The sequence below is a fragment of the Microtus ochrogaster genome, chromosome 8 (genome assembly GCF_000317375.1).
Source record: "Microtus ochrogaster isolate Prairie Vole_2 chromosome 8, MicOch1.0, whole genome shotgun sequence".
Taxonomy (NCBI): Eukaryota; Metazoa; Chordata; class Mammalia; order Rodentia; family Cricetidae; genus Microtus; species Microtus ochrogaster.
Window position 1 is genome coordinate 85,895,665 of NC_022015.1, and position 14,633 is coordinate 85,910,297.

General features: G+C 49.3%; 1 protein-coding gene across 6 annotated transcripts in view; it reads right to left on the bottom strand.

The window, feature by feature from the left end:
• Positions 1-9,083, bottom strand: part of Gfra1 (GDNF family receptor alpha 1) — a 218,765-nt gene extending 209,682 nt beyond the window's left edge. For 2 of the 6 annotated variants that reach the window (XM_026781279.1, XM_026781273.1), the window contains exons 1-4: positions 7,787-7,930; positions 6,941-7,228; positions 5,783-6,076; positions 4,564-4,647 (exon numbers count right to left, since the gene is read on the bottom strand). In XM_026781279.1, coding sequence (XP_026637080.1) covers positions 4,564-4,647; positions 5,783-6,076; positions 6,941-6,980 — 418 coding nt within the window. In that variant the 5' untranslated portion in view covers positions 6,981-7,228; positions 7,787-7,930. Of the gene's footprint in view, positions 1-4,563; positions 4,648-5,782; positions 6,077-6,940; positions 7,229-7,488; positions 7,585-7,786; positions 7,931-8,055; positions 8,249-8,344; positions 8,364-8,952 lie in introns of those variants that run through there. The other 4 variants (XM_026781276.1, XM_026781277.1, XM_026781274.1 and 1 more) reach the window with 4 other exon arrangements.
• Positions 9,084-14,633: the final 5,550 nt, after the last annotated feature.

The following is a 14,633-nucleotide window of genomic DNA, read 5'->3' on the forward strand; positions in this document are numbered from 1 at the left end:
CCGGAAAGACCTTCAGAGGAGAAGGTTGACCATAGTCTTGAAGGAGTATGAGATGCTTCCGAGACTACCGAGCAGAGGCCCAGCAGGGTGAACACAGGTGTGACACACAGGGAAAGGTTTAACTGAAGGAACGTGAACGGAGAGAGAGCATGGGACTTCCAGGGGGCAATGGCATTAAGCCAAAAAGGGTCTCCATGGCCTGCAAAGAGTGGACACAGACCAGAATCAGTAACAGAGGCCTACTGGGACCCTATTATACAACATCAGCACCATCAGAGCTGGGCAGAGCGATGGAGGACTGGACTCTGTCGATCTCAGCACCCATCTCAAGTGGCTCACGGTTGCCTGTAACTTTAACTCCCAGAGCTCCCACATCCTGTCTGGCCTACTGGGCACCCATGAGGATGTGTCCATGTGCACACACAGACACAGACACACAATAATTTTAAAGTATTTTAAAATTAAATCAAGAAGTGAATATATAGGATGGGACTCCCACCCTAGAGCAAGAACAACAAAACAAGCAAGCACCAAGACTCTCCTGGGATCCACTGATCATGTCATAGACTCTTCCCCAATGGGTCATAGTTTTAATGTTGTTTTTTAAACAGTGGCATAAACATCATGGCACATTAAATCAGAAATGCCAGCACAGCTAATGATGCACAATCTTATCTGGAAATCCAGATTCAAGACAGCCTGGGTACATCTTATTTCTGGGTTTCACTATTCCCAATCACACAGGCACCGAAGTCAAAAAGTCCTGGCATTTCCAGCAAAGTCTAAGACATCAGTAAGACCTGTGAGGAAAGGGATGATAGACACCACGGTCGGTGCCATCTGTTACCTCTCCCCTAGTCATCTGCAGGATGTCCCAGTTCTGACACGCCTCTTTCAGAATGTGTATACACATTCCTATCCCCTCTGATTCTCTGCGTGGAAAGCACAGCAGCTCCTGACTGTGTCTAAAGATCTCCCAACCAACACTTGAACCCTGCAGCTTCTTGTCCTTTTTCTGCCCCCAGAGGGGCTATCGCCCCTCTCCCAGCCTCCACACTCAGGCTTCCCTTGGCACCCATGGGACCTTCAACTTTTCTCCATGCACGGATCTTTTCTGAAGAGTCAAAGAAAAGGCAGCAGGTTCACCGTCCCTTCAAGACCACGGCTAGCTACTGTTGTTGACTGAACTCTTGTGAAGAAAAGAGGATCAGAAGTTAACAGGCGGGGGAAGGGGCTGCGGTCAGGAGAGACGGGCGTGCCGAGTACTGTATGATAAAGTCTAGTCTCTGAAAATCCAAGGGCACACACAACTCTGCCCCAAGGCTCCCGGGAGACTCTTCCTGTCCCCATGCCCCCCATATGCTCCACTATTCTCCGCATTGGCTCCTTTCTCCTTTGTGTGACTCAGGCCCTAGACCCATGGAAACCACACTGGCAAGAGTTCACAGTGACCATACCTCCTCAAGTGTCTTCGCATGCCTCGGAGACCAAAGGCTCCCACAATTAAATTTTCACAAGTGTGGGCCTGCCAACTGGCCACTAAAATGCTAGCCTGACTCAGCAGCTCCACTTCCCTTCCACAGTTCAGGATGCAGAAGAAAAAACATCTTTAGATTATATCTCATTGTTGTTCTCCTCCTTGGTCCTGCTGGGCTGCACGCAAGATCTCCACAATGCTTTTTATCCAGTTAACAAGGCAGCTTTGGGGTTGAGGACTCCAAAGAAAACATAAACAAACATATCCTTGAGGGGTCAGGCATGCTTCTGTGTCTAAAAATGCACTTGGCCATATATGTGTGTGTGTGCAGAGGCCAGAGGTCGATGGGTATCTTCCTACTGCTCTCCACATTATTCTTTTGAGACAGGGTCTCTCACTGAAGCTGCAGTCTGGCTAGCCATAGAATTCCCTTGATCTGCCTGCCTCAGCCTCCCCTCCTTGATGCTGAGATCATGGATGTGTATACATCACCGGCTCCAGCTTTGGTGAGGTGCTGAGGATCCACACACTTCTCCATGCTCCTTCAGGAAGCACTGAACTCACTGAGCAATCCTCACTATAAGGCTTTCAAACGCTTCTTAGTCCATGGGAGGATTTAGCTCACACTTACATGTGGATAAACACACTCTTCACACCAGACAGAATAACCCAAACATGGGATCCCCGATGGTTACTACCTCGGTAGGACTCAGAAAGCCAGCCGTCCTGGCTTCCTTGGAGACACGCCCAACACAGAACATCTCTAAAAACTCAGACTCCAGCTGTGAAAAGCTACATTCATCATTGTGTTTCTCCAGCCTCCATCTGACAGAGACCATACTGCCTAATGTGCTGTATTCAATGACTCCAAACCCCTCAAGGCTCCATTTGGATTTACTATACCTACTTAAGGAACACAGTCACTGTCAAAGGTCAAAGCTCTCTGGGGCTAGAACCTAAGTCCAATGCCCTCGAGATACCAAATGCAAGCTCTAAACAGAGCCTTCCAGCTTCTGCTTAATTCATTATGACTCTTAGGTACTCAACAGGATGGATCTCACACACTCAGGATCCTGTTTGCTGTGAAAATAGACCTGACTGAGGTTGCTTAGCCGGTAAATGAGTAAGGAAAACTTGATCAATACAGAAAAAATTTCTGGTACTCGTGAAGGGAATTTAGACAACAACGGCCTTGCTGTTCCAAGGGTGGTACAGGAGTGCAGGGGCAGGGGAGATTCTGGATCCAGCTCCGTCTTCCTTCAGTATTGCAGCCTGGAGAACTGGAGGTCACTTACTCTAATTGCCTCAGTATAACAGGATGGAAGACACAGCACGGAACAGGAGTCCGTACAAAGCTCCATGCATAGCTCACTTAAATTAAAATCAAAATAGCCCTTATTTATGGGATAGGTCATACCCTTCCAGCCATCAGTGGGAAGTAAGGTTCTCATGGCAGGAAGCAGGTAAGAGGTACCTGATCAGTTACACCCCGTCTCAGCTCCACCATAACTGTTTCCTTAAAAGAACACTGTCCGTGTAATTCTCTCACACTACTTAAGACACTGTCCTTGTAGGACAGAGAAAAACAATCAGGATTTACAGAAAATCACCAGAAAATTCAAGAGAACACCAAGGTCTCGGAAACCAAAACCAACTTGTAAGACTCATAGCTTACCCCCCCCCACACACACACGGTGGGAGGAGAGAGGGAAAGAGATTTAAACCAAAAGACCAAATAGAAAATCGTGTGTATAAGTGCATCTCAAGCTTCCTGTTTCCATGAAGGACCTATCCAGGCAGATCTTGCTAAAATTCAGACTCTGATTCAGTTGTTTGGATGGATTCTAACTTCCACATGAAGGAGGCCAGTCTGTGCCAACACTGGGGTAGATGAAAAAGAAAAACCATCTTACAATCAAACAAATATGGTTTTGAATTTCCTTACATTTATGAACTTTGTGATTGCATGCTAGTTTCCCACCATCCCTGTACCTCAACCTGCTCATCTACAGACTGGAAATAACACCCAAAATGCACGTGATGGCGTTGAGTTAGTGACGAGGGTCTCCTGACCCAGTGCTTGGCACATAGCAAGGCTCAGTAAATGTCGGCAGCTGCCTCTACGATTCACAAGGACCAGGATGGTAGCTGGCTCACTGCCAAGACCACAGCAGCGAGAACACAGTAACGGTCCAGCGGATATTCGGCCAATGAGTGCACATCCACACAGACAATAACGACAAGTACATACTGCCCCCATTCCGTGTCTTTTTACATAAAAGCCCAAGGCGTCTAAAACACCAAGAGATTCTTATCAACAGAATCACAGAATCAGATTCAACGCTAACCATCGTGTTTAATCAGCAAGACACGTGTAATTTGCGGTGGTTATACATATTTGAGAAATGTCTTAACTGTAAATAAGTAAAGACAGCACCAGCCTGGGATCTGTATTTCATTAACAGAAATCACTGCCTTCCCTATTATATGTGGGCTGTCTCAATGCAGATGTTATGAAAAAAAAATCTTAATTCACAAACTTCAGTTCACTTCCAAACCAAATTCAGAACTGCAAAGCAAGTCCTAAAGACTAAAGACTAAAATTTAAAGGGCCGCACTGGGCAGAAGTATAGTCTCACCTATGCATGCTCAGGACAAACAAGAAAGAGAAGACAGATGAACAAATGGCAGAATGTTAGCTTTCAAATCAAAGGTGGTTCGTCTACCTACAGTTTCTCAACAGTTTACAGTCATATCCACTGTGGGCAAATCCCACCCCACAGAGACACCATGTAAGGTATGCAGCAGGAAGAATACAGCTGCCACCTATGGACAGAAGCAGTGCTCCCTTGGCCATGAGTCAGCCAATCACACTCTCAGTTACCTCCCTCAGGCTCTCCCAAACCACCATACCACATAACTTCATTGAAAACTACTCTCCGGTCACAGGACCACTGCTAAGCATTCCATCTCCTCATCATCTCTCTACCCTTGTCCTCTACAGGGCGTGAGCGCTGAAGACAAGGCAAGCCAGCAGACTCAAGCGGGCAAAGGCACTGCAGAGAAGTATCTGTCAATCAGCTTACCTGATATGAACGGGACTGCCCGGAATATATCTGACAACCTGCTGTTAACCGGCTCATACGGGGAATCTTCCAGGAGATCATTTCCTAGAAATGACAGGAAGATTAGGCTCAGCTCTGAAAAACGGGCATATTTCAAACCATGCCTCACTGCTCGGTGGGAACCCCTAATCATGTTATGACTGTGTACCGAGAAAACGCTGACAGATTTCACATGCATGTTTGGGGATGTGATTATTTCTTTTTCTCTCTCTTTGTTGTCCTTGCTCTCTCCAGAGTGCCTTGGAAATACTGGAGCACAACGCAGCCCGAGCTTGCCAGAAAACTCTCCCACTCTTGCAAAGGAATTGAAATCTGAGAGGAAAGAGCTAGTGACGTCACAAACTTTGCTTGCCTGCAGGAACCAATGGAAGAAGGATGACCCGGAGAGGCCCCTACTTCTGTTAGCTCCCTGAAAACCAAGGCATGTGGCCTGCAAGCAGGCGCTAGCTGTTCCTAAGATCATCCCCAGAAACAGGCTTTCGTGACTAGGTTTTAGAAGTGGCAGCTGACAGTCTAAGCCTCTTCATTACAAATGTTCAGGGAGTCTCAGGGAAGAATGAAGGTACGGGGATCCGTGTGATCCTTTTACAGCTCCCTAAGTCCCACTGGAATGGGCAGTTGTGGCTGCTACTAGTGAACCAGCCATGGTTAAACCTCAGCAGCTGGTCCAAAACTCAGCTAATCTAAGATGACAAATGGTTTTTCACGCATGTGTTTCAACCTGTGTGCAGGGGTGAAGACAGAGTTCGCAGGTTCTGCAGTACTTCATCTCATGTCATAAGGGAAGAAAGGAGGGAAATCTCCAGGCAAAATGCAGGCAAAGCTTTTGCATGATTACTCTCTAAAGCCAGTGAAAGCCCCGGGGCCAGCAGAGAAGTGGGTTCCTTAGGTAGCATTTACGGGGGTCCCCAATCTGATGTTCTAACTAGGTTTCAGAAAGGTCAGTGGGATCCCAAGGGTGCCCCCACCCCCTTGTGGTTCTGGCAACAAGACTGCTCAGCTGCAGGAAACACCAGCTGCCGCTGTCCCTAGAGGCCAATGAAAGGTCCTCATTCCGCAGCTGGGAGAAGAGAGTGGGAGATGAGATCAGCCGGCTTAACCCCAGGACTGGGTGGACTGAGGTTGCCTTGTGAGTTTGGAGAGGAACCGGGGAGTGCTGGTGGAGGCATCTGATGCGTACCCTGCAGACTCTGGTACATGCTCCAGTAGATACGCAGGCAGTTTTTCTCTTTCTTCATGCCCCGCTTGCAGCGGCAGTTGTAGAGAGACTTTTGCTTCAGGGCCTCCATGGCGTTGCGACACTCATCTTTGGCCTCGAGACCGGATGCCAGGCTGAAGTTGGTCTCCTTTCCCGCCACACACTGCCTTAGCGTGCGGTACTTGGTGCTGCAGGTCTGTTCCTTCAGGCACTGATCGCTGGCTTTTACGCAGTCCAGGCGGTCCCCACCACTCACCTCGGCCGACAGCAGCAAATCTACAGGGCGAATGAGAAGAACGCTTGAGTGCAGCAGAATAGTTGGGGACCCCGATTCCAGGTCGCAGGAGGAGTGGGAGATGGAGCGCACGCCTGGGGCATGATAGCTCCACCGTCATTGTGAGGGGCAAATTAGGTAGGAAGCTGGTCTACCCCCCTCTTCTGGGAGACCATATTTCCCCACCCCTGGAACTGCTGCCGTCATGCTCCCTCCCTGGCCTGCCATGGAAGGTAGTAACAGCTTCCATTGGCCACTTTGCAGGATTTGCTGAGGATCCTGCGAGGCCCCAGCGCCCCAAAGCAGAAACGGTCCTGAAACGCTGACTGCCCCGCCTCCCCGGGCACCTGGGGCTGCAGTCTCCGGGCCAGCCAGTCCGCAGCAGCCTAAGGGCTCTCCGCTGAAAGCGTGGTAGAGCGCTTGGCACCGTCGTGAGCTGGGCGAAAGGCAGGAGAGTGGCACAGTCTGCCCCGCGGGTGCGCCGAGACATTATTCCCAAAAAACTTTTGCATTCCAAGTTTGCTCTCTTCCCACCCCAGCGTTTTTTCGACCACACTCCACCTGCCGGAGCGCCTTGGCGAGCTCTTCCCGACTTCCAAGGGGACCAACGCCCCGGGGTGAAGGTCTAGAACCCATCAGATATCCATCGGGCTGGGTTATTATTAACACAGCAAAATAAAACCAGCCGCACAGAGCCGCGCTGCCGCCGCTCCCCAAACCCAGGAACACTTGAACCTCTTTACATCCCAACGAAACTTCTTCCACCCAAATCCAAGGTGCCTACGGCGCAATTCTCGAGTGGCCGCTGCAAGGGACCCTCTTTGAAAAACTCTGGGTGAAAAAAGCCAGCAGCGGCCTCGACTTACCCAGGAGTGGCAGCGCGAAGTACAGAGTGGCCAGAAACATGGTGCCGGCGCGAAGCTGGTCCCCGCCCCCCAAAATCCAAAGCCGCCGCCGCTGGGTCTCGCGGGGAGAGCTCAGCGTGCAGCGATCCCCGGGCGACCGCGCTTCTCTGGCCACTCAAAGTTCAGCTCCATCCAGGGTGAGAGGAAACTCCCCGTTGCTCTGCCGCCCACCGCCGCCAGCAACTCAGCTCCGGGCGGGCGCGAGGGCGGGAGGCGGACCCGCTTTTAGGGGTTCAGTTCCGACCCAACCTGGAAGGGAGAGAGCGCTTTGAAATGAGAGCCCAGAGTGCTGAAGCCTCCCGCTCACACCTCTATCCCCTCCCCCATTCCCGCCTTGGGGGACTTCTCAATGCTACCCCCACTCGGTCGGAGAGCATCTATCACGGGCGTGGGGGAGACTCCGGAACCGGCGGTTTGGAGCTGGAGAGGTTCGCTAGGGCTCCCAGCGTCCAAAGCCGGAGGCTATCCCGCACAACCCAAGAGACTGAACGCAAGCAAATAAGCATTACTTTCCGAGCAAGCGCCGGAAGCAAGCTGGCGCTGCCCGGAGTCGGAGCCTCGGCGGCGAAGGCGCCTTAGCCAACCCCGGCTGGACCAAGACCCTGCTCCGGGAAGTTGGCCGCCTTTCCTGGCTCCCGCCCGACCACTCGCTGGCTCGATCGTGAGCGTTCAAGCTCCTCTTCCTCTGGCCCTCTGCATCCCGGCCACCAATCGCCACCTCTCTCGCCAAGACCCCCTCCCCCGGGTTAGCTTCTTTTCTCAGGCAGTCCCGCAGAAAGAAACTGACATCCAGACTGGAGCCCCTACCCGCCACGCATCCTGGGCTCCTTCCCAGACATCCGTGCCTCGCACGCACTTGCCCAGCGCCCGAACTCCTGCGCATCCACACCACTGCCCCGGGAGAGAGATCTGGCCCGCAGCATCTGCACGCCCCAGCAGGTGCAGCCCCGCACCACTAGCGCCCCCCTGGCCCCAAAGTTGAAGGATGCCAGCAAAATGGAAAGGGGTGGCTAGAACTGAAGAGGAGGTGGCAATGGGCTCTCAAGTGGAGTGAAAAAACTCTAAATGCCACCAACCTGGACTGAACCGACCCGCGTCCAGCTGCGGCGAACAGCCAGTGTTTATTTATTCTTTGGGGTTCACCCGCCCCCTCTTGCCTTTTCCGGGCTCAATTTCTTGCGCTAGGGGGAAAACGAGATGCCATAATCGGCTACAGCTAGGAGGATAGAGTTGGCCAGGACGATTTCCGAGCAGACCACCCCACCCCACCCCCGCCCTGCCCAGGCTCAGTGCCCGGTAGGGATGTCAGCGGTTATTGGAAGCTGCAGGAGGGTAGCGTGCCCAGATTGGTTTTGGCCAACGGACCCTCAGCCTGCTTCTGCTCCCGGCAGCGCAGAGCCAGCTTCTTCGTGGAGCGCAGTTCCTCTATCAGCCACAGTAGACTTACAAGCTGACCAGCAGTGAGACCCAAAGCCAACACGCACACAGGCTTAGGACCCGCAGCGCTACGCAGCAGCCGCCGCTGAGATTGCACCCTCCTCCCACCCCTCGCGTCCTTTCAGTGTACAAGGGCTCTTTCTTTAGTGCAAACAGCAATCCATCCAGACCCTTTTGAACACAAAGTTTTTTTTTCTCCACGTCATTCGCGGCTGTGACTCAAGACTTGGCACGGTACAGACTCACTCAGACCTAAGCCCTAAACAGCGGTCTCGAAATGCACCCACCATCGATCCACGCCATTGTGAGCTTACACACCTCTTCTCCCCCCAGCTCGGAAGGCGAGACAAAGCAAAGCCCCCAGCCCACTGCACTAGAGGCTGGGCAGACCCAGCTTTAGGTAATTTATAAGGTGACCTCCATCTTGACTGTTTCAAGAGTAAATTACTTTTCAAAAGCATTATTTAAGCAGAACACATCCATAGTCCCCAACCCCAACTTCAAGAGTCTCTCCAGAGATACAGCTGAAGTGATACCCGCTGTGGCTTAGGGTTCCAGCGATCTGTCTAGAGTAGAGTACAATCCGCAGTGGTGGGTGACCGATCAGCTTGCTGCTCAGGGCTTGTATTGGAGATCTTTTCTGTGTCCAAGTTCATCTCTCAGCAAAACCGAGTTTGAATCAAATCTATGAGCCCAGCTGTCAAATCTGCAAGTCCATCACCACAGACAATGGGCCGCCAAGGAGGACAGAAAAGAAACGCTGTTTTTGATCCAGGGGGTTAATTGAAAAGGGCACAGTCTTTAGTTTAAGTTTGAGACTGGGGTGTAAGGGCAGGGAAAAGAGGAGGAGGGATGGGTCGCTCTCCATTCAAGTACACACCAGCCAGGCGTGCCCTTCAGCTGTGGTCCCTGCTAGCGTGGCGATGTTCATTGTTTGGAGTCCTCAAAGGGTGTCTGTGTCTTAGTAAGGGACCCAAACCCAGGGGACATCCCTCCAGCCCTAGCTCCTCCTCTGCTTCGCACGTGCTCCTCAGGGGCAGGTATGAAGTGGCTGGTGCCTTCAGCAGGAATCCCTCCCCCCAGCCAGCGTCACATTCAATCACACCAGCCACAGATCTCCAGTTCAATGTATCAGTTTACACTTGGTAGTTGAGTAAACAAAGAAAGCATATGTCACATTTTCGCGACAGATGGTTCAATCCAAGGGCTACTTAAGTTTATTTCTCTAGCGACAGTCAGAAGTTCTGCAGCGTGGACCACCGCAGGGAGATGTAACCGAGTCTTCCAATCAGTGTGTCTGCTGATGGAAGCTTATTATTTCCATATTCTCACACCAGGGCCAAAATGCCACGGAGGTGAGAAGAATTATCTGAAGACTTCCATGGACGCTCAAAACATACAATCCTTTTCCCTTGTCCTATTTCAAAAGTATATGGGAAGGTCTTTCTCTGTCAAGTCATTGCTTGTCTTTGGGGACCACTTGTGGTGACTGAAGAACATTTAAGTTTCTTCTAAGGTATCAACTATGTCTTTCCCAAATAGTCTTGGTTGTTCTACTTACTCTACGCAAGTTTTAAAATTCTACTTTTAACAGAAAGGAAGACTGGTCTAAAAGTTCCCACAATGTAGGACAGAGAACTCCTTTGAAAGTAGTTAGGGCTTCAAGAATATCTCAGGATCCTTCCTCGCTCTAGCCTTTAATAAATGATAAATATTGACATGATAAAATAGACCTTTGGGGAAGGCTTGGAGGGGATTATTAATTTTATTTTTATTTTGTGTGTGTGCATTCCCAGTCATGAGTACCAGAAGAGGGCATCAGATTCCGCAGAGCTGGAAAGTTACTGCTTGGGGTAAGTAAGCCTCAACATGGATGCTGGGAATCAGACTCAGGTTTTCTGCAAGCGCACCAAGTACTTAACAGCTGAGCCATAGCTCCAGCTCTTTATTTAAAATAATTAACAATAACAGTAACAACAGGTACCACTAGTTGCTACAACTATGTTGGTCAGCACCCAAACTACCAGTTTCGATGTTAGTGCCATGAATTTAATTAAAATGAAACATAAGGTAAGTATGGTCAGTTCTCAGTAGTACTATTCAATGGGCACACATGGCAGGGGTTACTGTATCTGATTACACAAAAGACTTCCATAATCACAGAAGGATCTAGTGGGCAGCACGGTCAGCTGATTTTGCTTTCAAATTAGTGAATATGGCTTCTATGTAGAACAACAGATTGGTGTAGGAATCCACTGAGTGTTTTATAAGCTGTGGCACAGTGAGTTGTGAGGGTGATGGTGACGGTGGTGGTAATGGTGGTGGTGGTGGTGGTGGTGGTGGTGGTGATAATGGTGGTGATTATGGTGATGGTGGTGGTGATGGTGGTGGTGATAATGGTGGTGGTGGTGGTGCTGATTATGGTGATAATGGTGATGGTGATGATGATGGTGATGATGGTGATGGTGGTGGTGGTGATGGTGATGGTGGTTATGGTGGTGGTGTTTTCCTTTTCTCCCGAGGAAGCTGAAGAAGTCTACAAAGATGCAGCCAGTTCCTGGTATGTTCTCCACACAGAATGAGGGTGGAGGTGATGAAGCAACAGAGAAGAATGGCCATGGCAAATTCCATTCTACAAGAAGAGCTATAGTCAGAAAGATGTAGTTCAAATTCTAGCTTGAGACCCCTCCCAGTAGGAACCAATAGGGAAAACCGCTGCCTCACTATGTGCTTACTAACATTCAAGGTGAGAGAGATGCATGGCCAGGAAGCTTTGGAATGTGGACAAAAGAAAGCGCTGTGACATGTTCTATTAACACTGCTTATCTGTTCCTATATGCATGGGCCATCTCTGGATGAAAGGTGACATTGAAATACCAAATATTAATCATTATAAAGGCTCACGCAATCCTCTGTGACATGTTTTCTCAGTGGAAAATTGGCTTTAATGCTACAAAATTAGGTTCAATCCACCCGTGAGCATGCGAAGTGAGCAATCTTCCTGTGTTTCTTGATGGAAGTGTATTTTTGTAAGTTAACAGATGAGTCACGATGAAAGTGGCAGTTTTATCTCATACGGCATTTTGCCTCTTACTCTCGTTGCTGGTGTCCCATGGAATATAACATAAAATATATCCATCCCCTAAAATTACACTGCTCAAAAGTCATTTGAGTTTTTTTTTTTCTCCATTCAAATTTCTTCATCATTTGCCCTTAGACAGTTTGCCAGGCTTCCCTCCGCAGCCATGCAGAGAACTCTTCACATGGGCCGTGTGTGTGCCTGTTCCTTTCATGTTTACTGGGATTTCCTGATCTGGCCTCTTCCATTTGCCTGTGAAACGGCACATCTAACATTTGGAGGCTCAGCCTAGCTGGACAGTCCAGACTTCTTGTATGAACTAACAGTTCCATGCCAGGTCATCCGCAGCCCCCGTGGAATCTCTATTGTGTCTGTGCCGACAACTGTCTCATAGTCAGGAGCCCTATCTCTCTCCTTGGCTGGACTGTGAGCTCATTGAAGGCAAGGGAATATTCTCGACCTTATGTCTGCATCCCCAGCATTTAGACTCATGGCTGACACACACTCATTCCCAATGAATGCGCATTGATTGCATGAATAATGCCTGGTGCTGCTCCTCGTTTCCCTCTGACACCATAATTTTACAGAAAGATTTACATGAAAATCCCTTTACTGTATGAACAATACTAAATGGAAGTACCTCATACGATTACTGGCATTACAGTTCCAATAATAGTATCAGATATGTATTATTCCTTTAGGGATTTGACATTTAAATTTTTTTAAACAAAAACCATTATTATAATAGAACACTCTTTTTTTCCTGCTTCACTTTAATAGTAAAATATGACATATTTCATTTCTGGGAAATGATAGCTTGCCTTCGGTCATATTTTAAGGCATAAAGCCAGAAGCAGAGTAGCGCTCCCACCTGATGTTGCCTCATCATCTAGAAATGTACCTCTCTCTGGGAGAAGCGCCAAGGCACAGCCACCCTGGAGCCTTCGTCTTCAAAGGCGAATTTTTAAAAGCCAAATTGGCTCAGAATTATTTTTAAAGAAACAACTCTATGAACACAACCACAAGCCCTCTTGTGATCTTTTAGGGAAAATGAGAAAATGCTCATCATCCAAGAAAGGAAGCTGGCTAAGGATCTCCACGCTGGTAAAACTCTCACCTTCCCCGCTGCCCTTTGACCCTTGCCCTTTGGTGGAACAGGAAGGGGCAATCGCTCTCAGATCTCAGAGCCCTTTCCAGGAGGAACAGATAAGGATGTGTCTTTTGAACATTATTTGCAAATGGAAGTTTCTTATAGGCTGTCAGGGCGCCTGACCCCTAGGAACCCAGCGCAGGACATCCTTCCTCCCTCCTCCGTTTTCAGGTAATTTTCATTTCTTAGTACTAATAAGTCAGTGGCCAGGGTTTTAATGCATTTATGGAAGAATATTCCTGAGAGTTGAAGTCATTTGTGCTTTGGCCTTCTGCCACAAAATGCATAAGGTGCGCAGCCCTGATGAAATAAAGTGCCTGTCATGTCTTATTGCTTCAATATATGGCAAAATATACCCCCTCTTCAGAGGACTTGCAAGGGTTTTTTCCTTGTGATTGCCAAAGGTGTTGGATTAAAAGCCCTGTGAATTCCAGTCCTCTTCATCAAGCCAGGGTGGGAATGCCTGCTGGCAGGGGACACCCCCTTTCAGTCCTGCTTTCCTCGGCACCCCAAATCCGGCTCCAATGGGAGTATGGCTTCAGAAGGGCAAGCGTGAAGCTTAATCCCCAGCTTTGTCCAGTAATTAGCCCGTCTCTGTCTCTGGAGGCAGCAAACACAGATGCCGATCCGGACGAGGGCTAGGACATGGAATGAAAAACAAGACTGAAAACACCGACTCGCTTCTCCAGAAGCCTTTTAGCAGCCTTTCAAGCCGCTCGAAGTTCTCGTTCCGGTCCATGTCATTAGGTCTGGAGTGGTCAGATGAGGCCTTTCCCACCCGGGATGCATCAGGACAAACAGCAGCCCAACCAGAGCCTTGGAGAGGAGCAGCTTGCGGGCCTTGTGCACAATGAGGGCTCTGTACCGCGTCCCCGCCTTTGTCCTGCCTCTTACCCAGGGGACTTCCAGGCCCTGCTGTGGAAATGTACTGCTGACCACAACATGAGCCTCTGGACGCGCCCTGGTAGGAGCTCGCTAACACAATTAGTTTGCAGTTAAGGACTAGGCCTCTGCCAGAGCCTGGGAGGCCAAGGGTGCTCCCAGAACAAAGGGTTGGGGGGGTCTGCGTTAAAGTGCCTATTGTGACATCATTTGGAAGCCATCTCAAACTCCTCCAGAACGGGTGTTCTGAAAACAAAGGCGGTGTCATGTTCTCAGAGTTTCGGTTTTATTTTCCCCTGTCAGAAATCTGACAAAAGTCGGTTGAAACTGTCAAGGAAAACAACACCCCATGTTATGAGGTTTCCCTCAGATTCGGAGTCTGCGGAAGGAAAGGCACATCTGTCACACAGATGACTCCAGCCCAGAAATGAATTAGGAAAGCCTAGGAGATACAAATCACGACGTAGATGGGGAGCTGCCCTTGACGGGAGCTCATATCTCTGGGACCACGACAGAGAATTAAGACGAGATCCCTTTGAGTTCAATCTGAATCGTCTGTTAATCCTGAAATAGGGAAGGATCGATGAAATGGATATCAGCTTCTACCCATTAAGAGAGGGTATCCTGCTGAAGACCCCACTTGCCCTCAGTTTTTGGAATAAGCTCCAACAGAGATGTTACCTAGACTAGATAACGTTACATTATTTGCATGGATGGTATATTTATTTTCTTGTATTTAGGTAGCAGCTAATACCGTGGACACATCGTCAGACCTGCAGGCAAACTGTTGTGCGTGTGGTTAGACCAAGTGTTTCCGTCCCTGTGGTGGAGACCCATGGTGACCTCCTGGAGTTCTTCATGCACCAGAACCGTCCTTTCAAACTGCAAGCCATGTATCATTCGTCAACACTTGTTTTAAAGATATTAAAAATGGGGCTGGAGAGATGGCTCAGAGGTTAAGTGCATTGCCTGCTCTTCCAAAGGTCCTGAGTTCAATTCCCAGCAACCACATGGTTGCTCACAGCCATCTGTAATGAGGTCTGGTGCCCTCTTCTGGCCTGCAGGCATACACACAGACAGAATATTGTATATATAATAAATAAATA